This window comes from Anomaloglossus baeobatrachus, chromosome 5, assembly GCF_048569485.1.
Source record: "Anomaloglossus baeobatrachus isolate aAnoBae1 chromosome 5, aAnoBae1.hap1, whole genome shotgun sequence".
In the NCBI taxonomy this organism is placed as follows: domain Eukaryota; kingdom Metazoa; phylum Chordata; class Amphibia; order Anura; family Aromobatidae; genus Anomaloglossus; species Anomaloglossus baeobatrachus.
In genome coordinates, this window is record NC_134357.1 from 270,321,343 (window position 1) to 270,346,573 (window position 25,231).

Consider the following 25,231-nt stretch of genomic DNA (forward strand, 5'->3'; position numbering starts at 1 on the left):
CGCCAAGGCTACAGTTCCCAGGGCCAGAGCCTGCGGGCAAAAGGGGCTCCCTCAGCATCCATCCAAGCTGGGGAGCGGGTTACCGGTGGGAAGCCATTGGAACCGTAACACAACACAGGTGCAGGGAAAGGCAATCACCATCAACCTGCCGGGAGGAGAAACACCGCAGCCGTCTGTGGGACCCGTCCATCCAGCCGTTTGTTTTACCAGAGACTTTGCATTCATCATTGGCTGAGTGAGTACCACCGTGCCGTGCTGCGCTGCGCTGCCCCCGCGACCCTGCACCTCACTGGGCCCCGTGGCCCGCCTGCCATTCCTACCCAACCCCTCACCGGGCCCCGGGACAACCAACCCCCTACCCACGGAGGGGAGAACCAACATCCAAGCTGCTCCCTGTCATCGCTCCCAGGATCCCCGTCCAGAGCAGCGGTGGTGTTACCAATCTCACCACAACCATGGGTGGCGTCACGGACAATTTCCCTAAACCCAAACCACCCCCTTTCACTCACGGGCGAGGAACGCCGCTCGAGTCCCCGGGATCCGGCCCACCGCTCGAGCCACCACCGAGCAGCAGCAGCAGCAGTAGCCGGACCCGAGCAGTGGGTGAGCGCAGCGTCCCCTCCTCCGCCCGTGACACTTGGCCGGTGGGAGGAGCCTATCCTTCAGTGCCTCATTCCCAGGATCACACCGCTTTATTAGGATGTCTCCGCCATCGGTTCGGTGCCAGTTATAGCTGCTGCAGAGCGTGAGCTCTTTGTTCCTGTAAGTTCTCTTGATTCTGCCTCCTACCTCGTCCAACCTCCCCTGACTCCCATCCTCCCCATTTCGTCGGACCTCCCTGACTCCCGTCCCCCCTGTTTAGTCTGGTCCCCCTGACTCCCGTCCCCTTCATCTTGTCTTACCTTCTGGTCTTCCTCTCTTGCTTCTTGTTTGTTGTTCCGTCCCTGCGCCTCCCTCCTACTACTTGCTCTCCTGGTTCCCAACCTCTAGCTCACCCCTGACACTGACTCCACCTACTTCCTTGTACTGCGTGACCTCCTGGCTCTGACCCTGCTTCTACGACTTCTCTGTTGAATCATTTGGTGATTTACTTCCGTGACACCTTGTGGATTCATAGTCCTATTACACACTCCAGAGTGCTCCGACTAGTTTTGACTTTACATACAGTAAATCCTGTACTTTTAAAAATAGTATGGACAATTAAGGAAACATGCAAACGTTGAGTATTTGGAGATTTACCTGACTATTTGGATCTAAGGGGTAAGGGTTTCCTTGTGGAGAGTGACATGCCAGTAGGAGGAGACTTCGGCTACTTTCACACATCCGGTTTGAGCAGTGTGGCTCAATCCGGCTGTGAAACCTATGCAACGGATGCGGCGAAAACACCGCATCCTTTGCATAAGTTTTTACATGCGGCCCGTCCGTTTTTTTCCGGTTGCGGCATGCTACTAAGCATGCGCAGTGGAAGAAACCGCATGCGGCGGCCGGATGCGTTTTTTCCGCACCGCGCCACATCCGGCGTCCATAGGCATGCACTGAAAAATGCGCCGCAGCGGCCGGATGTGGCGCGATGCGTTTTTTTTGCCGGAGCAAAAAATGTGCCAGGGAATGTTCCATCTGGCCGCGGCATCGGCTAAATCTGCCGCATGCGGCAAAAACCGGACCGAACGCAAGCCCATGAGGCACAATACGGCACTAATGTAAGTCTATGCAAAAAAAAACGCAACCGGCGGCAAAAAAACGGTTGCGGTTTTTCTGCAGAGCGCCGTATTGTGCCGCAGAGCAAAAACCGGATGTGTGAAAGTAGCCTTAAAGAGGTAGTACACTACTCTGCAATAGTGGCCACCTCTCTGTAAAACTAATAGGGAAGGCTTTTTCTAAATACCTTATTCAGCCAATTCTACCTCTGAGCGCGATATTGCGGTCTGCTCATCCCCATGACATCACCGCGGCCTGTCCCAGTCTTCCTGAGTGACTGGGCTGTGGGTAGCGTTTCACCGCTCATCACAGGTCAGCATCGCTCCTGCTTGCAACTCTCTGCAGTGAAGGAGAGAGCGTGCGAGATGCTGAGCTGTGATGAGCGGTGAAACTCCTCCAACAGCCTCACAGGGGACGGAGTCCCACGGGACTAATCGGCCTACTACCAGGTAAGACTTGTACATCTCGCTGGCATCATTACTGGCATTACTGCTATTGCCACCACTATTTGTCTTCAATAAGCATCACTTATATCCAATCCCACATGTATTTAATAATTTTTGTGCTTATTTTCTTACTATACCATCAATGCATTTCTTTCAATATACAAACTCATAACTAATATCCTTGCATCAGACATTACCTAACCAATACATAATATTGGCATTGTTCACATACAACTTATAACCATGGCCAGGCCGCATAGGACCCTGGGAACAAGGACAGAAGGCCATTTTTTATATACAACGCTGACAATGCAACCCATGAAATCCCACAGTATAGTGCACAAGTCATATGCTGTATCCAGGTAATAATTCCTTACAGTGATGCGTGTTTTCCACAATTAGTGCTACTGCATTTTAACTCCTAATTAATACCACTGAACTAATATTACTAGGTAGGTTGGCAGGTGACTTATCAGTTAAACCTGTCATGAATAGTCTGGTATATGTGGCGCCCCTGACCTGGTCAGGCACCACAGAGTATTGCACCCATGCGGGGACAATGCTTCCAGGTAATTTCCAAAGGCCAGGATGAGGTGCACATACAAACACATAGTGACCAGGTCTCCCACATCACTAGAGGGGACCCTTGGGTAGCCAGTAGGGGTTAACTTTCAATTCCCAGCAAGGGGTGTGCTCCGAGGCTGGTTGCTAGGAAGCAGGGCAGAGAGGAAGTGAGAGGAGTCTGGAGCTGGAGGTGGAAGGGAGCAGAGGGGCTCTCGTGTCAGACGGGTCCTGAGGAGTGCAGTAGCTGAAAGCGGGGGAGAAAGGGTACCGTGGGTCGGCCTGAAAGACATCCAGAGAGAGAGGTGGCTGAGTACGGAGATCCTGGTATCCGAGCACGCAAGGGGAAACAGATCCCCAGTACAGGCAGCAAATCATCCAGAGCTGCTTAACCTACAGGTGGGGGGTACTTTATGCCCTCACCACTACTACACAGAGCTCGAGCCAAGCAGCAATCACCAGGCCCATAAGGGGACAGGGCCAGAAGCCATCCCACCAAGGCCACGCTGCCGGCAGACGGGCCAGAGAGAGGGGAGCAGGCTAGTAACAGCTTCCCTGGAGGAATCCTACCACGCTTCAAGCAAGGGATCCTCCCAAACAAAAAGAGTGCAAGGAGGGCGAGTGGACAGCTACCCTCAGAACGGCCTCCTGGAATTCCTGGTTCAACCTGGTTATCACAGTGTCGCCCGGGCATCTCACCGTGACCTCCAAACAGTGAGTAAACACGTTGAAAGACTTCTTGGACTGTGTTTGAGTCATTCTGCGACCTGTGGTCCCACACACATACACCGGGGCCTGGGGCTTGCCTCACTCTCAGGGGGCTAATATACTGACTGCACCCACCATCAGCCCCAGGCATCCCTTGATCTGCAGTGGCGGTCCCCGCTGACCGCAATACTGAGAGTGGCGTCACGACAATCAGAAAAGAAGGTTCCCTACCTGTGACCAGACTGTTCCATCCACGTGGAGTCCCTGAAGGTACTGCACCGACACATACTAGCGGGGCTTCACAACTTCTGGCGTCACGAACAGGATTTGGACTAGACCTGTTCAGACAGGTGACCGTGTGCCTCAGAGGTCCGACCGCAAAAATTGAACCGCCGCCATATTGTCATCTTCAAAAGTGCGCGCTGCAGCCCGCGCGAGGGAGAAGAGCACCGCCCACGAAGAGGTGTGGCCGCCCCAGAATCCCCACAATTCAGAGAGCGTACTGACCCAGGAAGTGGAAAGGGAGCGCGCAGATTTTTGAAGAAAAATGGACGCTGCAGGAGGTAATGCCCCTGGTCAGGGCGACGCAGCCCAAGCGATGCCAGCCCCCGTCGCGCTGGACGCAGCAGCGCCCGGTGCCGGTGCCGCGGTCGCAGCCGCGCCGGCCGAAGTCTCCCCCATAATGCCAGTTTCCTTACTGTATGTCCCAGGAGCGCAATGGCTGCCCCAATACGCCGGTAAAATAGACACGTTGACCGGGTTTAAGAAGAAGATCAACACCCTGCTAGACATGCACGCGATGACTGGTAAGCAGAGGGCCGCTGTGGTGCTGGGACAATTGACTGGAGCAGCAGAATTGGAAGCTGAGTCCTGGACCAATGATGACCGGGGCTCTGTTGAGACCATCTTTGCCAAACTAGCAGCTGCTTTTGAACACCGCACAGAGGGAGAGCTGAGGACGGACTTCTATAACTGCCGTCAGAAGCCCCAAGATAGCATAAGAGACTATGCCCTCAGGCTGCACTACGGGCTCTCAAGCTGGTGGACCCTGTCAGTGATCAGGAAGGAAACCGGATGATGAAGGAACAATTCTTGCGGGGCCTGCGCTCTCCTGAGGATGGGAAGCAGATGAAGCTGTGGTCCCTGGAACACCCTGACGTGGACTTTGCCATTCTGAAAGACAGGGCAGTGAAAGCACTCCAACCTCCTGTGGACACAGACCCCGTCGCACCCGCATGGCCTGCCAGTTCCACGGCTGCAGGAGCGGAATCCTCCTCGCAGTCCCTGGTAACTGCAAAAGGACTCAACGCGTCAGCAGAGACTATAAATACACTATCCTCCCAGGTGCAACAGCTCACTAAGGATGTCGCACAAATCCTGAAAGCAATGCAGTTGCCCTCAGAAACCAAAGTCCCTCATCGGATCCTGCTAGCTGACAGCCCAGAGGACGTCCCTTGGATGCGGAGGAAAAGAGGTCCCCCAACCCGAGGCAGGAGCAGTGATCGCTATGACTCATCTGGACAACCCATCTGTCGTCGTTGCCAGGAGGCGGGACACTATGCAAGGGCCTGTCCTTTAAACGAGCCAAACCTGGGGCCGGGGGCCAGTCCTCAGGATTAAGAAGATCAGGCCCAAGTCGCTGCTGTGATCAGTACGTGGGTGGACGTCCTGTCCTGTCCATTGTCCTGGACGGGATCCCTACCCCGGCATTATTGGACACCGGCTCTCAGGTCACCACGATCCCGTATGTCCTTTATCGTAGGTTTTGGTCGGACGACGATCTCCGACCACCGGACCCCTCCCTCACCATCTATGCTGCCAACGGACAACCTATAGACCAGATCGGGGTCAAAGAGGTAACCATAAAGGTGGGAAGGCAGGAAATGAAGGGACAAGGACTGATTGTTGTGGACACTGATATTAGAGAAAGGAACCCGCAAATGATTTTAGGCACTAATGTCATAGAAAATTGCCTAGGGGAAGTGTTGTTGTTGCTTCACCAGATTGTTGAAGGTGCTGAGGGCAGGTCGCAAAGAGCCTTGCAAAAGGAGATCCGAATCATTCTGAGGAAGCAACAGGTAAAACAGACTGGCGGTGAGATTGGTAGTGTACGGGTGATGGATGCTAACCCCATTGTGATACCCCCACGGAGTGAAATGATGATGTGGTGTAGAGCAGCGGTAGGTCTCAGAGGACAGGATTACCAGGCTGTACTAGAGCCCACTCATTCAGACCACTGGCCCACGATTCTGACAGCCCGGGGGGTAGTTGATGTACACAAGGGACGAGTGCCTGTACGAGTGTTGAACTGTGGGGAGGAGGAAGCCAGACTACCAAGGTACGCTACCATAGCCAAACTGTTTACATGCTCAGATGACGCCATAACACCTGTAGGTCCCCTGACACAAGCTGACTCAAAAGAGGGTGAGACCTCCCAAAAGCAGTTAGAGGATTGGTGCCAGAAACTACACGTGGGGACTGACTCTACACCCGACTACCAGAAACATGGGGTTTACAGGGTCGTGCAGGAATACGAGCAGGTCTTTAGTAAGAACCCACTAGACTTTGGTAGGATCAAAGGGGTGCAACATCACATACCCACAGGCAGTCATCCTCCCATTAAGGAAAGACATAGGCCTATTCCACCAGCCCATTACCAGCGCACAAAGGACATGCTGAAGGACATGAAGGAGGCAGGAGTCATAAGGGACAGTTGCAGCCCCTGGGCGGCTCCCCTGGTCCTGGTAAGAAAGAAGGATGGCACGATGAGGATGTGTGTGGATTACAGACGGATAAATCAGATAACACACAAGGATGCCTACCCTTTGCCAAGGATAGAGGAATCCCTCGCTGCCTTGAAAGCCTCTAACTACTTTTCTACCCTAGATCTTACTAGTGGCTACTGGCAAGTATCTGTAGCAGAAGAAGATCGGGAGAAGACGGCCTTCACCACCCCAATGGGCCTCTGTGAGTTCAACAGCATGCCATTTGGACTCTGCAATGCCCCCGGGACCTTCCAGAGGCTTATGGAATGCTGTCTAGGGCACCTCAACTTTGAAACCGTCCTGCTCTACCTGGATGATGTCATCGTGTACTCCAAGACCTACGAGGACCACCTGAAACACCTGGCTGAAGTCTTTGAAGCACTATCCCGATATGGAATGAAGCTGAAACCATCCAAGTGCCATTTACTGAAGCCAAAGGTCCAGTACCTAGGTCACGTGGTCAGTGCAGAAGGAGTAGCACCGGACCCAGAGAAGGTCACAGTCATCCAGGAATGGCCCACACCTACTACCGTCCGGGAGGTACGTCAGTTCCTTGGCTTGGTAGGCTACTACAGAAGGTTCATCAAGGGCTACACGAAAATGGCAGCGCCTTTGCAAGAGCTCTTGGTAGGCCACCCAAAGAAGAGAGGAAAGACCTCCGGCCCGCCATTTCACTGGGGAGAAGCAGAAGAACACTCCTTCAGACAAATGAAAGGGGCCTTGACGGGTGAAGAGATCCTAGCCTACCCTGACTACGGTCTGCCATTCGTACTGTACACTATGTGAGAAGGTGACCGGGGTTATCTATGACGGCCGTTATGTCTCACCCCGGTTGTGCTCACTTCATGATAGAAAGCAACTCCACTCCAGGGTTCATGCTGTTTCCCTACAGACTGAACGAAGGGTTAAAAGGAAACAGGACCAAGGGCGGGGTGTGCCTGGTGGGAGGGAGTGAATACAACTTCCTGAGTTTCTGCCGGAGAGGCACATATGTATTGTAATGGACTCTTGTGACTATTAAACCGGCTGTTATGAACCTTGATGCCTGGATCCCGTGTCTTCTGCTGCGCAGCCGACCACGCTACCTCACATATGGTGGAGAATGCGGGCATGCCAGCCCGGTGAGGTGTAGCTTCCATTGCTGGTTACCCGGTGGCACATGTCCTGGATTCAAGCAGCTATATTACAGCCCAAACCCGGCGACGCCATGGAGGAGATACTGAAGCAGCAGCAACAGATCAATGCACACCTGCTCCAGTCCTTGAAAGCGCAGGACCAAAGGCACCAGGAACAGATGGTTCTCCTGGCCAAGGCGATCCGTGCTGGACCGGCAGCAACAAACCCGGGATTCGGTGATGACAGCAGCGTCCGGAAAGCGGTGAGACAAGCGTTGCAAAAGATGACCCCGGGGGATGATGTGGAAGCGTTCCTGGCGGTGTTTGAGCGGGTGGCTGAGCGGGAAAAGCTGCCGACCCCCCAGTGGGCTGAGGTATTGTCGCCCTATCTGACGGGGGAGCCCCAGAAGGCGTACCTGGACCTCTGTACCGAGGACGCCATTGACTATGTGACCCTGAAAGCCGAAATACTGGCTCGGTTGGGGGTGAATACCTATGTACGGGCTCAGCGAGTAAATCAGTGGTTCTATGAGGAAGCCAAACCCGTACGCTCCCAGGCCTATGATTTATTGCATCTCGTAAAAAAGTGGTTGCAGCCTGACACTCTGAGCCCGGCGCAGATGGTGGAAAGGGTAGTGGTGGATCGCTTTGTGCGCACTTTACCCATCACCATTCAACGGTGGGTAGGACAGGGCGACCCGAGTACCCTGGACCAATTAGTGTCCCTGGTAGAGCGGCATGTGGCTACGCAGGACTTGATACGGGACACTGAGACTTTGCGTACCGCCCGTCGGTCTGGCCCCTCCAAGCCTAGGGCCAAGGACCCACCGCCGACACCGGTGCAGGAGTCCGCTACTGTCCCATCGGAAGCCGCGGCCGCCGTCCCTGAGGTCCGGAGGATCCAGTACCCTAAACGACAATTCGTCAAGGGAGTGTCCTTCCCTATTAGATGTTGGCGGTGCCAGCGGGTGGGACATATGGAAGCCCAGTGTCCACTTACCACGGAGCCCATGGACTGTGGTGTCACCCGGCGGGGTTCAATGTATGCCCAGGTGGTGTGTACCGCTGACCTGGGCTCCCCAGAGACTGAGCCCCACTTGTGCCAAATACAGGTGAATGGGTGTCCGGTTACAGGCTTGTTGGATTCCGGGAGCTTAGTGACACTTGTGCGATCAACCCTAAGGGCTAAAGTAAAGGCCACAGGACGTACCGTGGGGGTGGTGTGCATACATGGGGACCGCCGAGACTATCCCACAGGGACTGTCACCCTCACAGCACCTTGCGGTCAGGTGCAACATGAGGTGGGACTTATTGACACTCTTCCCTATGACGTGATCCTAGGAAGGGATCTGCCGTATTTTTGGTCATTATGGAAGGGACCTCCTAAGTCCCCTCAGAGATTGGTCAGTCCGGGACCTGAGCCCTACAATCCTGAATCCGGGACGCCTGCCGTAGGGGTTCCCATGATAGGGTCAGAACGGGAACCCGATAGGTCGCCCCTAGAGGTATTGGCAGGAGAGGCTGAGACGGTCGAACCCATCCCGGACTTGGAGGCATCCCCGGATACGTTTGGGACAGCCCAACTCCAGGATCCTACATTAATACATGCCCGGAGTCGGGTGACAGTAGTTGATGGGGTGGCACAGCTACCCGGTGCCCAGGTAAGGTACCCCCATTTCGCTCTTAAACAGGATTTACTCTACCGGGTAGATGAAATACGGGGCGTGGGGGTAGAGCAGTTGGTGGTGCCCCAGCCGTATCGACGGCGGGTCCTCGACTTAGCTCACAAACACCTGATGAGTGGCCACCTAGGGGTCAAGAAAACGCAGGAGCGAATATTGCAAAGGTTCTATTGGGCCGGGGTCTTTGGGGAGGTAAAACGGTTCTGTGAAACCTGCCCGGAGTGTCAGCTTACCGCTCCCCTGGCCCACTTTCGCAGTCCGTTGGTACCGTTACCCATTATAGAAGTCCCGTTTGAACGGATAGGGATGGATTTGGTGGGACCCCTCGTAAAGTCTGCTCGAGGGCACCAACACATCCTAGTGATCGTTGACTATGCCACCCGGTATCCAGAGGCGATACCTCTCAGACATACTGCAGCAAAGCTGATAGCTCGGGAGTTGTTTGCTGTGTTCTGCCGGGTGGGGTTGCCCAAGGAGATCCTTACGGATCAGGGAACCCCATTCATGTCTAAAGTGACCAAAGAGCTATGCCGGCTACTCCAGATCAAGCAGTTGCGTACGTCGGTGTATCATCCTCAGACGGACGGTTTAGTGGAACGATTCAACAAAACCCTGAAAACCATGCTCAAAAGGGTGATTTCCAGAGACGGGAAAGACTGGGATATGATGCTTCCCTATTTGATGTTTGCCATACGAGAGGTGCCACAGGCATCCACGGGGTTTTCGCCCTTTGAGTTGTTATACGGGCGACATCCCCGGGGATTGTTGGACCTGGCAAAGGAAACATGGGAGCAAGAGCCCACCCCCCATAAAAGTGTGATTGAACACATTTTAGGAATGCAGAACCGCATAAGCGCGGTCATGCCCATTGTGAAGGAGCATTTACAGGAGGCTCAGGCCGCGCAAAGCGGTCGCTACAATAGACAAGCCACCATGCGGACCTTTAAACCCGGGGATCGGGTGTTGGTATTGATCCCCACGGCGGAGAGTAAATTCCTGGCTCAGTGGCATGGCCCCTACGAGATAAAGGAAAGAGTCGGGGTGGTCAACTATAAAGTATTGCAGCCCGGTAGGCGGAAACCTGAACAAATATACCATGTCAACCTGTTAAAACCGTGGCAGGAACGGGAAAGCCTGATGGTTGATTTTTCCCCCTCTCCCTCCTCTTCGGGTCGTTCACATCCGGCTTCAGCGACCTCCGGAGAGGACGAACCGGAAGTAAGGATCGGAGAAGCCCTCACCAAGCAACAGAGGCGAGAGGCCAGACGGCTGGTTCAGCAGAACCCCGATGTCTTCTCCGAGCTGCCCGGTAGGACCAGTCTGATACGACATGACATTGTCACCGAGCCTCACCAGAAGGTACGCCTGAAGTCATACCGGGTACCGGAGGCTCGAAGACAAGCCATATCGGAGGAAGTGAAGACAATGCTACGCCTGGGGGTCATCGAAAAATCCCGGAGTGAATGGGCTAGTCCCATTGTCCTAATACCAAAACCTGATGGCTCCTTAAGGTTCTGCAATGACTTTAGGAGATTGAACGAAATATCCAAGTTCGATCTCTACCCCATGCCCCGGGTGGATGAGCTGATTGATAGGCTGGGACAGGCGCGATATTTTACCACGCTCGACCTGACCAAGGGGTACTGGCAGGTGCCACTGACGGAGTCCGCCAAGGAGAAAACCGCTTTTGTTACGCCGGAGGGTCTCTTCCACTATGTTGTCTTGCCTTTTGGGTTACATGGCGCTCCGGCCACGTTCCAGAGGTTGATGGACTTGGTGCTGGAACCTCACCAGGCGTATGCATCAGCGTACCTTGATGACATCATTATTTACAGCTCCGATTGGCAGACCCACTTGGAACAGGTACAAGCGGTGGTGGACGCGCTTCGAACAGCCGGATTGACAGCCAATCCCAAGAAATGTGCGTTGGGACTCACGGAAGCCCGCTACTTGGGCTACGTGATAGGCCAAGGGGTGATTAAGCCCCAAATTAACAAGGTTGAGGCGATCCAGAAGTGGCCTAGACCCCTGACCACGAAGCAGGTTAGGGCCTTCCTGGGTATCGTGGGGTACTACAGGAGGTTTGTAAAGGATTTTGCGGGACTATCAGCCCCCTTGACGGACCTTCTCAAAGGCAAGAAGTCCGTCATGGTGCGGTGGACTCTGCAGGCCGAGGACTCCTTCCGGGCCCTGAAGGAGGTCCTGTGCGGACAGCCCGTTCTGGTCAACCCTGATTTCCGGAAGGAGTTCATTGTACAGACTGACGCCTCGGAGGTCGGCCTGGGGGCAGTGCTGTCTCAGGTGGTTCAGGGGGAGGAACACCCCGTCACCTTCTTGAGTAGGAAGCTCACCCCTCCCGAGCGGAATTATAGCGTAGTGGAGAAGGAGTGCCTGGCGATCAAGTGGGCCTTGGAGTCCCTACGCTATTACCTGCTGGGACGGCAGTTTCGCTTGGTGACTGATCACTCTCCGCTGGTCTGGATGAGGTCCGCCAAGGAACGGAATGCCCGGGTTACCCGGTGGTTCCTTTCTCTGCAGAACTTCCGGTTTACGGTTGAACACCGGGCCGGTAGGTTGCTGGGCAATGCCGATGCCTTGTCCCGCGGCCCATGTTTGATGGCGGGAGTTCAACCCCGCACGCTTGAACTGAGGGGGGGGGTATGTGAGAAGGTGACCGGGGTTATCTATGACGGCCGTTATGTCTCACCCCGGTTGTGCTCACTTCATGATAGAAAGCAACTCCACTCCAGGGTTCATGCTGTTTCCCTACAGACTGAACGAAGGGTTAAAAGGAAACAGGACCAAGGGCGGGGTGTGCCTGGTGGGAGGGAGTGAATACAACTTCCTGAGTTTCTGCCGGAGAGGCACATATGTATTGTAATGGACTCTTGTGACTATTAAACCGGCTGTTATGAACCTTGATGCCTGGATCCCGTGTCTTCTGCTGCGCAGCCGACCACGCTACCTCACAACAGATGCCAGTAATGTGGGACTGGGAGCAGTGCTTTCACAGGTGCAGGGAGGCAAAGAGCGTGTGATTGCTTACGCCAGCAGGAAGCTCAGGCCTACTGAAAGAAACCCGGAGAATTATAGCTCATTCAAGCTAGAGTTCCTGGCCATGGTATGGGCTATCACAGAGCGGTTCAAGCACTACCTGGCAGCCACCAAATTCACGGTCTTCACGGACAACAACCCCCTGACCCACTTGGACACTGCTAAATTGGGTGCCATGGAGCAGCGTTGGGTAGCCCGGCTGGCGAATTATGACTTTACTGTCAAGTATCGAGCTGGCCGCAAGAACGGCAACGCAGATGCTCTGTCCAGGATGCCTCACCTAGCAGACGAGGGTGAAGATGTAGATGATCTTGAAGAGATTGAGCTGCCAGCGTTCCATCGCCATGGAGCAAAACAGTGACCCTGAACCCACTACCTCACTACAACTGGAAGGAGACCCAGGAAAATGATCCAGCGGTAGGCTTGGTAAAGAAACTGATCAGCCAGCCTGGCGCCAGCCTTGACAAAGGAGCCCCACCTGAGGCACAGTACCTATGGAAAGAGAGGGGTCGATTATTCATCTATCAAGACAAACTTTACAGGAGCATCATTGACCCGAGGACACATGAGAAGGTGTGGCAAGTGATTGTACCACAGAAGGATACGAGGATGGTGCTAGAAGCCTATCACAATGGTGCAGGCCACTTTGGTTGGAAGAAACTGGAGGCCCTACTTAAAGTAAGATTCTACTGGGTGGGCATGAGATCTGCCCTAGAGAAGTGGTGTCGAAACTGCGGGCCCTGCAATCTTAGAAGAAAAGACCAGCACAGCCAGAGAGCACCACTCCAGCCAATCCAAACTAAACGGCCCCTGGAGATCGTGGCCCTGGACCATGTAAAGTTGTCACCCAGCAGACAAGGCTACAACTACGCTCTCACTATGGTTGACCACTACTCCAGATTCCTGGTGGTAGTACCAGTCAAGGACTTGACAGGTCAGACTGCAGCCAAAGCGTTCCAGACACATTTCTGTCGACCACATGGCTATCCAGATCAAGTGCTCACTGACCAAGGACCAGCCTTTGAAGCTGAAGTGTTTAAGGAGTTTTGTAACCTGTACGGCTGCCAGAAGATCCGTACTACGCCTTACCATCCCCAGACCAATGGCATGTGTGAGAAGATGAACCACATCATTCTCGACCTTCTGAAGACGCTCCCACTAGAAGAACGAAGTCAGTGGCCGGAAAAACTGCCCGATCTAGTGGACATGTATAACAACATCCCTGTGAGTTCCACGAACTGCACACCGGCATACCTGATGAGGGCCAGACCAGGGAGATTGCCAGTAGATCTGGAAATGGGAGTTGAGACCCCTGAAGACCATCTACAAGGTGCTGATTGGGATTCCAACCGCCAAGCCCAATACAAGAAAGTACAAGAGTGTGTGGAGCGAAGCCTGACTCAGCAGCGTGAGAAACAAGAAAAGGCCTACAATCGAAAAGCACCTGCTGTTCCCTTGATGCCAGGAGATATAGTTCTCAAAAGGAAGAGAAGACGTCATAAACTTGACAATCACTGGGAAGAAGAACCCTATACTGTGTTACCATCGACGCTTAGCAATGAAAAGACATGCCTTATCAGCAAAGATGGAGGAAAAACAACAGCTGTCGTTTCTAGAGATCGCCTAAAGAAATGTCCTGAACAACTAAGAATCCCTGAAGAAATTCCCAACCCTTTGCCAGTTCAAGAACCAAAAGAAAAGATGATCCATACTGTACTTGGAGATTTCCCAGCAAGTTGGCCTCAATACAATGGAGCAGTAGTTATTCCAGTCATTACATTCCCTCAATCTAGAGAAGTAAGAGAACCAGAAGAACCTGTTCAGAACCTGGAAGAGCCAAATGTAGCTGAAGCAGAAGACCATGCACTGGTATCAATACCCAGTACACCCATTATTCACATTGAGACACATACATCGGGTGGGAGGACACAACCTCAGACAGATGACAGTATAGTACTGCGTAGATCAACCCGCAGCAACTTTGGTCAGCTCCCATTACGCTATAGAGAAAGTACAGTTTAGTTCAAAGTGACGGTATGAAATGTAATGTTTAACCTGTTTACAGTTAGGTAACGTTTAAGTGAAATGTGCCCACAAGGACTATTGTGAGACCTCTTTAAAATGTTTTCTTTGCACTAGTTCACGTGCACTTTAAAAAAAAAATGGACCACCGGTTATGAACTGGCTTTAACCACAAACTTTTGCATTGTAAAAAGTTACCTCCTTGGTATCAACCACAGAGTCTGCCTGTTGAGGGGCATGGCTCTGCACCAACAAGGGGGCACGCCTGTTTCTGGGGCCTGCCCTCCAACACTCGGAAGCGGGTACGCCTGTTTATGGGGCCTACCTTACACCACTCTCCTCAGGAGAGGAAGATTGGAGGAAAGGTCTGGGGAATGTGATGGCCCAGCCCTGGTCACCAAAAGGACCGGCGACCTACCTCCTGGAGGTTTTTGGGTGGGGTTCGGACATGTGGGTGGTTGGTGGTGGAATGGTACCTGGTATGTTTAAATGTAAATGATTGCCCCTGTGTGGGAAAAGTTTGTATTTACCTTTTTCTCTTGTCTTTGCAGCCCGAGGACGTGCTGATGATAACTAAGGGGGAATGTGGCGCCCCTGACCTGGTCAGGCACCACAGAGTATTGCACCCATGCGGGGACAATGCTTCCAGGTAATTTCCAAAGGCCAGGATGAGGTGCACATACAAACACATAGCGACCAGGTCTCCCACATCACTAGAGGGGACCCTTGGGTAGCCAGTAGGGGTTAACTTTCAATTCCCAGCAAGGGGTGTGCTCCGAGGCTGGTTGCTAGGAAGCAGGGCAGAGAGGAAGTGAGAGGAGTCTGGAGCTGGAGGTGGAAGGGAGCAGAGGGGCTCTCGTGTCAGACGGGTCCTGAGGAGTGCAGTAGCTGAAAGCGGGGGAGAAAGGGTACCGTGGGTCGGCCTGAAAGACATCCAGAGAGAGAGGTGGCTGAGTACGGAGATCCTGGTATCCGAGCACGCAAGGGGAAACAGATCCCCAGTACAGGCAGCAAATCATCCAGAGCTGCTTAACCTACAGGTGGGGGGTACTTTATGCCCTCACCACTACTACACAGAGCTCGAGCCAAGCAGCAATCACCAGGCCCATAAGGGGACAGGGCCAGAAGCCATCCCACCAAGGCCACGCTGCCGGCAGACGGGCCAGAGAGAGGGGAGCAGGCTAGTAACAGCTTCCCTGGAGGAATCCTACCACGCTTCAAGCAAGGGATCCTCCCAAACAAAAAGAGTGCAAGGAGGGCGAGTGGACAGCTACCCTCAGAACGGCCTCCTGGAATTCCTGGTTCAACCTGGTTATCACAGTGTCGCCCGGGCATCTCACCGTGACCTCCAAACAGTGAGTAAACACGTTGAAAGACTTCTTGGACTGTGTTTGAGTCATTCTGCGACCTGTGGTCCCACACACATACACCGGGGCCTGGGGCTTGCCTCACTCTCAGGGGGCTAATATACTGACTGCACCCACCATCAGCCCCAGGCATCCCTTGATCTGCAGTGGCGGTCCCCGCTGACCGCAATACTGAGAGTGGCGTCACGACAATCAGAAAAGAAGGTTCCCTACCTGTGACCAGACTGTTCCATCCACGTGGAGTCCCTGAAGGTACTGCACCGACACATACTAGCGGGGCTTCACATATATATTAAAGGGAACCTGTCACCAGTTTTTGGGCCTATGTCCATGGCCGAAAGGGGAGGCACTGGACCCAGAAAACGGCGCCACCCATCCGACTGTTGTGTGTTTTCTATGTTCTACACAGTGGCCTGGGCTCTTACATACAGCATGTTAGAATGCTGTATATAAGAGCCCAGTGGTGGTGGCAGCAGCTTATAGGCCCTAAATCTGGTGACAGGTTCCCTTTAAGTATTTGTAAAATACAGTTTAGCAGACAAGCGTCTGCCATTATGTCTTACTTACCAGCAGTAGCATTGGTGGTCTGATTCCATTGGTCCAAACACAGATTCTGAAAGTAATTCTCCTTCTTTAGCACAAATACGAGGGATGCCCACCCAAAGGTGACCCCCGCAAAGCAAATGCATTCTACGAGTCCTGTGATCAGAGTCAGCACATACTTGCAACGCATCTCTGCTGGAGAGAAAGAAGAGTGAATACAATCATCACAAACAGCAGATACTTAACAGTTAATAGGTTGAAAAAAAGCACAGGTTCATCAACTTTACCCTTTCTCCACCAGTTATACATTATCTATGGCTAGATTATTTACTATAACCCACAATACTAGTTGTTGTGAGAAAAGCATACAGACTTTTTATGGAAGCTATATTAATGAGATAGACCTGGCTCGCTCCACGTGGGGGTGCTCTGGAATAATAAGTCCAATAATACAAAAATATATCCGGCACACCACAATGTTAAAGAGGAATCTTAGGTTTGGTTTGAAAAAAATGATGATTTATTGTGTATATACAAGAAAGTCCGTCCAACGTTTCGATCCAAAAGGATCTTTCACAGGAACAATGGGACTAAATGTATAAAAGGATTGTCGAATCGCATCAGTACAAGTAATGATGGTAATCAAAGTATATGGGAAGAATGCGTAAGCGTTCTCAGTAATATACTTTGTGATATGGTGCTGAGGGAGTGTCCATCAAGGACGTGTTGTGATGTCGTGCACGACATTTGTCTAAGAGAGATTCCCTTATAGAATGCAGTGCATTCTATAAGGGAATCTCTCAGACAAACTGGACCTCTCACCTGCAGAGAACCACTATACGTCTTTCCAACATACCCTAATGTACAGACCAGATATACACCCTGCGATACGCACAGACCAGTGACCCTTAGAGACCTACTCCGTGTCTAGCATTAATCCCCCAACGATTACTGAGATTCCTCCTTCCCTGATAACGTTGCATAAGAACTGCTTTGGCGTCATCTCTCTGTCACATGATCGGACCTCTCATCCGATATTGTGTTACTAACATTAATTAGTACCAGTGATTCGGATATCCCCTCGTCGTGCACAACATCACAACACGTCCTTGATGGACACTCCCTCAGCACCATATCACAAAGTATATTACTGAGAACGCTTACGCATTCTTCCCATATACTTTGATTACCATCATTACTTGTACTGATGCGATTCGACAATCCTTTTATACATTTAGTCCCATTGTCCCTGTGAAAGATCCTTTTGGATCGAAACGTTGGACGGACTTTCTTGTATATACACAGTAAATCATCATTTTTTTCAAACCAAACCTAAGATTCCTCTTTAACATTGTGGTGTGCCGGATATATTTTTGTATTTTTATGGAAGCTGTCATACCATCTGCCTCTTGCGGTAGGGCATTCTGCAGTCTGACTGCTCTAACTGTAAAGAACCCTTTCCTATTTAGCTGCTGGAATAATCTTTCTTCCACAAGCAGTGAGTGCTCCCTAGTCCTTAGTATTGTCTTTTCAAGGAATAAGTCATGTGCCAGTCCTTTATATGGACCACACATGTATTTAATTTATACATATAAATGCGATCTCTTGAGTCGTCTTTCTTTTAAACTAAACAAATCTAACTTTTCCAACCTGTCATCATATGTGAGGCCTCCATTCCTTGTAGTAGTCTAGTTGCCCGCCTTTGAACTGACTCTAGCTTCCTAATGCCCTTTTTAAAATGTGGAGCCCAAAACTGGATCCCATTCCAGATGTGGCCTTACAAGTAATTTGTAAGAGGTAATAATGCTTTTGGAGAAAAAAAAAATTGTTTCCCAACAAAATACCCAAGTCCTTCTCTGGACCTGAAGTCCTCAGTAGGTAATGTTAGCACGCAGCTTTTTCAGCGTTTATTTCTGCAGCCAAAACCTGCTCTCTTGGCACTAAAAAGCACTGCATTAAAAACAGGTTTTGCAGTAATTTTTGTGATTTTTTTTTTTGTGATGCTTGTTAGGTGCATTTTTTGTGGCAGATTAGATGTGTGTTTTGCCTATGTGACGCCCCTGGACTATCAGGTCGTCACAGGGTACTGCACAAACTGCCCTTCTGTGCGGTATTCCACCTCCCTCTGGGTCCCTATCTTAGTAGTGTTGCTTCCAACAGCAAATCAAATCCTAGATACACCCTGCAACACACCCACCAGGCACACCAGTGGATGGCTTGAGTGGAATAGAGTCGCCCACCTGGGGGGTCAGGGAGAGGAGGTGAGGAGTGTCAGTCAATTGAGTTGAGTTGAGGGAAGTAGAAAGCTGAGAGGGTGAGAGAGAGTAAGTCGGGAGCGGTGGCTCCGCGAGAAGCTGCCTAGGTTGCAGACGGTGGTCTGGGCCTAGAGGAGTCCCCCGGTCGCAGGGGATTGTGGCAAGCTGCTAGGACCTGTCGAGGAGGACAGCCGGCAGCCAGGCACTATCACCGGTCCGGAACCAAAGTCATGACAGGGTACACGGACCCTAGGTCGAGGAGTAGCTTTAGGCAATCCGACAATTCATCCGTTCCCACCCGCTCCAGAATCGGGGCACAACGAGGGGTATAGGACTTTCTAACCCAAAACTGTCCAGAAAATCCCAAGCGTGAGCCCTGAGAGCAAGCTCCCACAATTGGCCACAGTGAGGAGCGGGGCCCGGCAAGTTCCATACTACTGGGCCACCAAGTTGAAGTTAAACTTAGTGCTCGGAGGCTGGTCACGGATCACCAGGCAACACTATAGGGGACGGGACCCGGACGAGCTCCCCTCAGCGGCAGCGGTACCCAGAGAATTGGTTTACCCGGTTGTCAGCGTCTGCTTATGAACTGAGTGAGTACGAGAGTGACCCCTGCATCCCACAGCACCACCACACCGAGTCCGAGGGCATCCCCCTACCCGTGGAGGGCTACGACACCTTACTGCTCCACTTCATCACCCCAGGTGCTCCCAACGGCAGAAGCGGTACTCCCAAATTACGGTACACCACAGGTGGCGTCACGAACTATACATCAACTCCCCTGTAAACACCCCCTTTCATTTGAGTGGCCGCATGACCTTGTGTCCGGAGACCCTCGTGCCATAGCGAACCCGGATCCGAGCAGCTCTGCTGCTCCCACGGGGGCGGCACACCTACAGTAAATTTAATATATAAAGCTCAGTGTATGTGTGTGTGTGTGTGTGTGTGTGTATGTCCGCTAAAGGAATCCGCACCGTCACATGTACAATCACGACAGACACCCCATGTAACTCAGGGAACGTCATAGACTATGTTTGGGTGGGAAAATGTAACCCTGTCCTTTCTAGTTACTCTACAAAAATCCTGCAGCCATTAAACTGAATGGCTATAAATAGCAACAGTCAGTAGTTGGATAGGATAGACGGATAGAGAGAGACAGAAAAAGACAGACAGACAGAGAGAGACAGACTGGGAAAGAGACAGACTGGGAAAGAGACAGCCCTGGAAAGAGACAGCCCTGGAAAGAGACAGCCCTGGAAAGAGACAGCCCTGGAAAGAGACAGCCCTGGAAAGAGACAGCCGGACAAAGAAACAGTCGGGCAAAGAAACAGCCGGGCAAAGAGATAGACCTGGAAAGAGACAGACCTGGAAAGAGACAGACCTGGAAAGAGACAGAGCGGGAAAGAGACAGAGCGGGAAAGAGACAGAGCGGGAAAGAGACAGAGCGGGAAAGAGACAGCCCTGGAAAGAGACAGCCCTGGAAAGAGACAGACCGGGAAAGAGACAGACCGGGAAAGAGACAGACCGGGAAAGAGACAGACCGGGAAAGAGACAGACCTAGAAACAGACAGCCGGGCAAAGAGACAGCCGGGCAAAGAGACAGACGGGCAAAGAGACAGAGAGAGAGAGAGACAGACAGATACAGAGATTGAGACAGATAGACTGATGCAAATACAGACAGAGAGATAGAACCAGACAGACAAGGAAAGAGACAGACAGCGTGACAGACAGACAGCGACAGACAGACAGAGACTGGGAGAAAGACAGAGACAGTTACTATCCCGGGCAACACCCGGGTACTACAGCTAGTGCTTAATAAAGTTACTTTTATTCACCAAAAATGCTGCAAAAACTCAAGTTTATCAAAGTATTACATGATGTTGGTGTGACGCCCTGGCCGGGCCAGGTAGTCACAGATAGGGCCCCGCACTACACCGTTCCCTAACCGGTGACAGCAGCCAAACACATAAAACCCTAGTCACCTCCCTCAGTGCTTGATGGACACACCAGGGGGCGGAACCAGGCGGTTTGAAGACGCCCACCAAGGAGTCTCAAACAGCCTGAGGCGGGAAAGTTGAGTTCTGTTCTAGAGTTCTAGTCTAGAGGTCAAGTGGAGAGGTGTGTGGGCTGGAGCTGTGTGCAGCTCCAGCAGAGGAAGGACCCAAACTGACAGGGTAGGAGCCCTGGTACTGCTGGCTAGGAGGCAGACGGCGGTTTCTGTCTGCAGGAGCCGGGAAGACGGCTCGGTGGAACCGTGGTGGACCGGGACAGGGAAGTGGCCCGCCGGGGAACTGACTCGGAAACCGGAACACAAAGGGGGGTACTCAGACCCTGAAGCTAGGTCCAGAAGCTCCTGGGGGCTAGCTAATTAACTGATTGCGGCCAGGACTAGAGGTCCTGTCCCACCCAAAGTCCCGACTGAAGGCAACAGCCCAACAAGGGGGATAGAAAGCCACCGTCACGGCACAGAGATCCCATGGGCCAGCGTCTGCGGGCAAAAGGGCTCCTCAGGCAACCACAAGCCGGGAGCGGACTCCTGAAGCTGAAAGCGCAGGTAGTCCACCATCACAAACAGGTGCAGGAGAAAGACAGAGACCACCAACCGGGTGGGGGACCAGACTGCAGCCGGCTGCAGGCACCGACCACCATCACCTTGGTTTACCAGAGACTCGTGTGTTTGCTAACAGTGAGTACATCAGTGCCCTCCGGCCGCCCATCTCCCTGTACCGCCAAACACCCCCCAACGGGTCCTGGGGCCACCATCACTGCCCATGGAGAGGTTAACAACTTGCTGCGCAACATCTCTCCCGGGTGCCCCGTAACTACAGCGGTGGTGTCCACCTTCACCACATCCCGTAGGTGGCGTCACAAACTTAGCCGTACACCTACGTCCCCAAACCGCAAACCCTTTTTTGATTGACGTGACCGCAGGACCCCCGGGTCCGGAGACCCTCGAGCCACCCACTGAAGGTCCGGATCCAAGCGGCTCGGCTGCCGAGCACGGGGCGATACATTGGATCATTTTTTGCATTTTTAAATATAACATTTCTATTTAGAGCTGATTCTCAAATATTTTCTCCACCCTACCGGAATGAGAATTGTGACTGTGTTGTCTATCCGGTAAAACCAAGTTATTTCTCCTCCACAGGATATAAGATAACTTGTTGGTTGGTGGTATCCAGATAAATATACAGTACAAGGACTTTCATCCCTGTTAAAATAGAGCGGCACTCCATTCATTCCCTATGGGGCTGCACTGCGCTTTGCTTTTTCTGACAAGAACATAGAGAATGAATGGAGTGGTTTTCGGGCACCTAAACTACTATGCCATTGTGTAAGAAGGATAACCATTCCCTATTGAGGATAGAAATTGCCCAAAATACCAATCGGTGTGATTTGCAGCAGTGGGTCAGTTATCAGCAGCTTTTCACCTACCTTGCAGCTCACTATTACCTTGTTTTTACTGGATAGCCCCTTTAAATCTATCTGCACAGCTTACCTGCCTGCTTTTCTACCTACATTTGCCACTCTTCATATTAACATGTCACAAAATTTACGAAATTTGTTGACGCATGGAATAATGTGATTCTATATTAATACAAGAAATAAATTTAAAAAAATGCCAAACCTGTCTTCTTGGTCAATCGTCTCTTCTTCCTTCAGTGTTATATCTCCTTAAAGAAGGAAAGAAGGGAGTTGGAAGTCAGTATTTGTAATATGTATAATTAAAAAAAGAGTAAAAAGGGAGGATAGTACCTAAAAACGTTTTTGAAATCAGATGTAAAAAAAAGTCAGCCACTCCAGGTCATGGGTTGTGTCTGATACTGCGTCATTCGCTTAAATAAGGATACCTTACAAGATCAAACACAGCCCATAATCAATCATAATGCTGTTAAAACAAAACAGGTATTTTAACTCTGAAAAAACTTTTTAACTGCTATTAGAAGCACTTAAATGTGCTCTTAAGCCCTAACTAGTGAAAACAAGAAACACATTAACCAAAAACCCCCCGGCATGAATAACAATAATAATGCTGAGGAGCAATTAGACAAGAAGAACTTACAGACAGAAGCCTCTCCCCAGGTTCCCACTATATAATACAAGCCATTTCATATCCGTTGTGGCAGTCAGTCTGAAGATTTCCACACTTTTTTTGCTTACACTAATCCTGCTTACATCACAGTTGTATATACAATGTGAGCCTCATCCCCCCCCACCCATCCTCCCGTCACCACGCTCACCACTTTCCCTTGAAATTCTTGGGTTTCCTATTTTCTTATGCCTTTCTCCGGCTTTTATAGGCTACATTTTGCTGATCTTTTGTTTTTTTTGTTGTTTTTATATATATTCTTACTTTCACGAGACAAGTATAAGTGTGACACACTATTAAGTGACCACATCTGTCACCCAACTCTTCTTCCTTCCTGTTTCCATCAGCTGCAACAAGTACGAATTACATTTCTTTGAAAGCTACACTCGTGATAAAAGTGAGGGCACTCCAGGTAAAAATATTTTACCCTGTAACATTCATTGAGTCTGAAATGTATAAAAAGATCAAATTACTTATGCTAAGCAAAAAACATACAAAATTAATCTACAAAAACACTGATATGTAATTTCCCTCTGAGGAAAAGTAAGCCTATCCTTCATTCTGATACCTGGTGTTGACCCCTTGGACTGAAGCAACTTAAACTAAATGTTTATAATAATTGTCCTCCAATCTTTGACGTATATATTATTCACCTATGTGAAAAGGGAAAGGCTTGAAAGGTCAGGAGAACTGGGAAGCAGTGAGCAAGGCTATATTAACTCACCACTCTTCGGTCCCCAATTTTTTTTCTGTTGTCTCCAAAGTAGATTATGCTGCCAAGCTTAAGGATCATGATTGCACTGATGCACCTTATGTCTTAATGCTCGGTGGTGCAACGGAACCTGGAGATGACGAGGAGGAAGTGGTGATTATTGAATTGTCTTTTGTCTGAATATTTTTTTCTCGTAAATAAAGTATATTTATGTGGTCTGGTCTAAGGTCCAATGATATTCCTAGTCAATGGTTTGGAGGTCTGGTCTGGAGTCCAATACTGTTGCACTCTGGCCAGACATGGAAACTTGGGCTAGATGGAGAAAAAAAATATAGTGAACAAGTCTAATCATAGACTTCATGGGTCACTTGTAATTGTTCTGTAAGCTGTCTTTGACAGCATCTGATCACTGCTGAATATTTTTGCATTACCTGCAGTGTAATTCACTCTTGAAGACGACTGTGTATACCTGGTATCTGACCACAATATGGCCACTGTATGTCTGTAATATTGGTCATATTGGTTTTTGTACCTGTTCCTAGCTGTGTCATTAGTGTTGAAGTTCTGTTGAATTGATTCAAAGTGTGGGTGGCGTGTGGGAAATTATACTAATGTATCTAAGGGTACCGTCACACTTTAGCGACGCTCCAGCGATCCCACCAGCGATCTGACCTGGTCAGGATCTCTGGTGCGTCGCTACATGGTCGCTGGTGAGCTGTCAATCAGGCAGATCTCACCAGCAACCAGTGACCAGTCCCCAGCCAGCAGCGACGCGTGGAAGCGATGCTGCGCTTGGTAACTAAGGTAAATATCAGGTAACCAAGCACTTGGTTACCCGATATTTACCTTGGTTACCAGTGCACACCGCTTAGCGCTGGCTTCCTGCCCTCCTAGCCAGAGTACACATCGGGTTAATAAGCAAACCGCTTTGCTTATTTACCCGATGTGTACTCCGGCTACGTGTGCAGGGAGCAGGGAGCTGGCACTGGCAGCGTGAGAGCGGCGGATGCTAGTAACCAAGGTAAATATCGGGTAACCAAGCAAAGGGCTCCGCTTGGTTACCCGATGTTTACCTTGGTTACAGCTTACTGCAGGCTGCCAGACGCCGACTCCCTGCACATTCAGATCGTTGCTTTCTCGCTGTCAAACACAGCGATGTGTGCTTCACAGCGGGAGAGCAACGTCCAAAAAATGAAGGCACCAACACACTTTGTCATGACTTTGAGTAGACTAATAGATGTTATCATGATTACTTTTGAGTATACCTTTTGATTCCATGATAAAGCCTGTCATTCCTAGAGACTACTTTCAGAATTTTCTTTTATACTCTTGGATTCCACTTGATTGAGGCAACTCTCTTAGGCCTCTTTCACACGTACGTGCCTCCGGTATGTGTTTGGCAGTTTTCTCACGTAGCGGAGACACGTACACACGTAGACCTATGTATTCTATGGTTTTGGACACAGGTAAGTTTTTCCGCACGGAACGTGTGTCCGTTCCGTACTTACGTGTGTCCGTGTGTTTCTTACGCCGACATGTCCATTTTTATCTCCGGTATCACGGGTGTCACACGAAACGCAAACAGGTCACACGTAACAGACACGGACCACACGGATGTGTTCCATGTGACACGCACCAGAGAGAAGACATGTGTCTGCGAAAAAAAAAAAACTTTACTCACCTTCTCCAGCCCTGCAGGCTCTGCCGCTGCTGTCACTTGCTGCCGACCGCCGCTCATTATGCTCATTGCATATTCACTTCACTGCGGCCATAAGCAGCAGCAGCGGGGAGTCGGCAGGACCGGAGACCGAAGTTCAGCACTACGGACAGCAAAGCCAGGAACAGGTGAGTAGAAAGTTCCCATTCTCCGTGTGTTATCATGGATAACACACGGAGAACACACGTAGGCCATACACATAGCACACCAAGGGCAATACGCACCTTTGACACGTCCGTGAAACACATGCGTGATTTTCACGGACGTGTAAAAGAGGCCTTACACAGTGAAAGTGGAATGATTGAAGAACTAATTTTGAGCTCTGGGATGTGATTCCTTTTTTTATTCTGATTTGTGATAAAAATGAATATAGGTCTGGCGTGTTTCTGTGTGTCTGAGGGGGTTACAGAATAAGGGAGCATGTTAGGGCATTGTAATATATATGGACATATGGAGTCAGTATATCAAAAGGATAAAATAAGGTCACAAAGTAGTA

The 25,231-nt window shown here is 50.9% G+C and overlaps 1 protein-coding gene across 3 annotated transcripts in view; it reads right to left on the bottom strand.

Annotated features, from left to right (window-relative positions):
- SLC43A3 (solute carrier family 43 member 3) overlaps positions 1 to 22,322 on the bottom strand; it is a 61,630-nt gene extending 39,308 nt beyond the window's left edge. For 2 of the 3 annotated variants that reach the window (XM_075349466.1, XM_075349464.1), the window contains exons 1-3: positions 22,280 to 22,322; positions 21,845 to 21,890; positions 15,986 to 16,156 (exon numbers count right to left, since the gene is read on the bottom strand). In XM_075349466.1, the coding sequence (XP_075205581.1) occupies positions 15,986 to 16,151 (166 nt within the window). In that variant the 5' untranslated portion in view covers positions 16,152 to 16,156; positions 21,845 to 21,890; positions 22,280 to 22,322. The remainder of the gene's footprint in view (positions 1 to 15,985; positions 16,157 to 21,844; positions 21,891 to 22,279) is intronic. The other variant, XM_075349465.1, reaches the window with a different exon arrangement.
- Between the last annotated feature and the right edge of the window lie 2,909 nt (positions 22,323 to 25,231).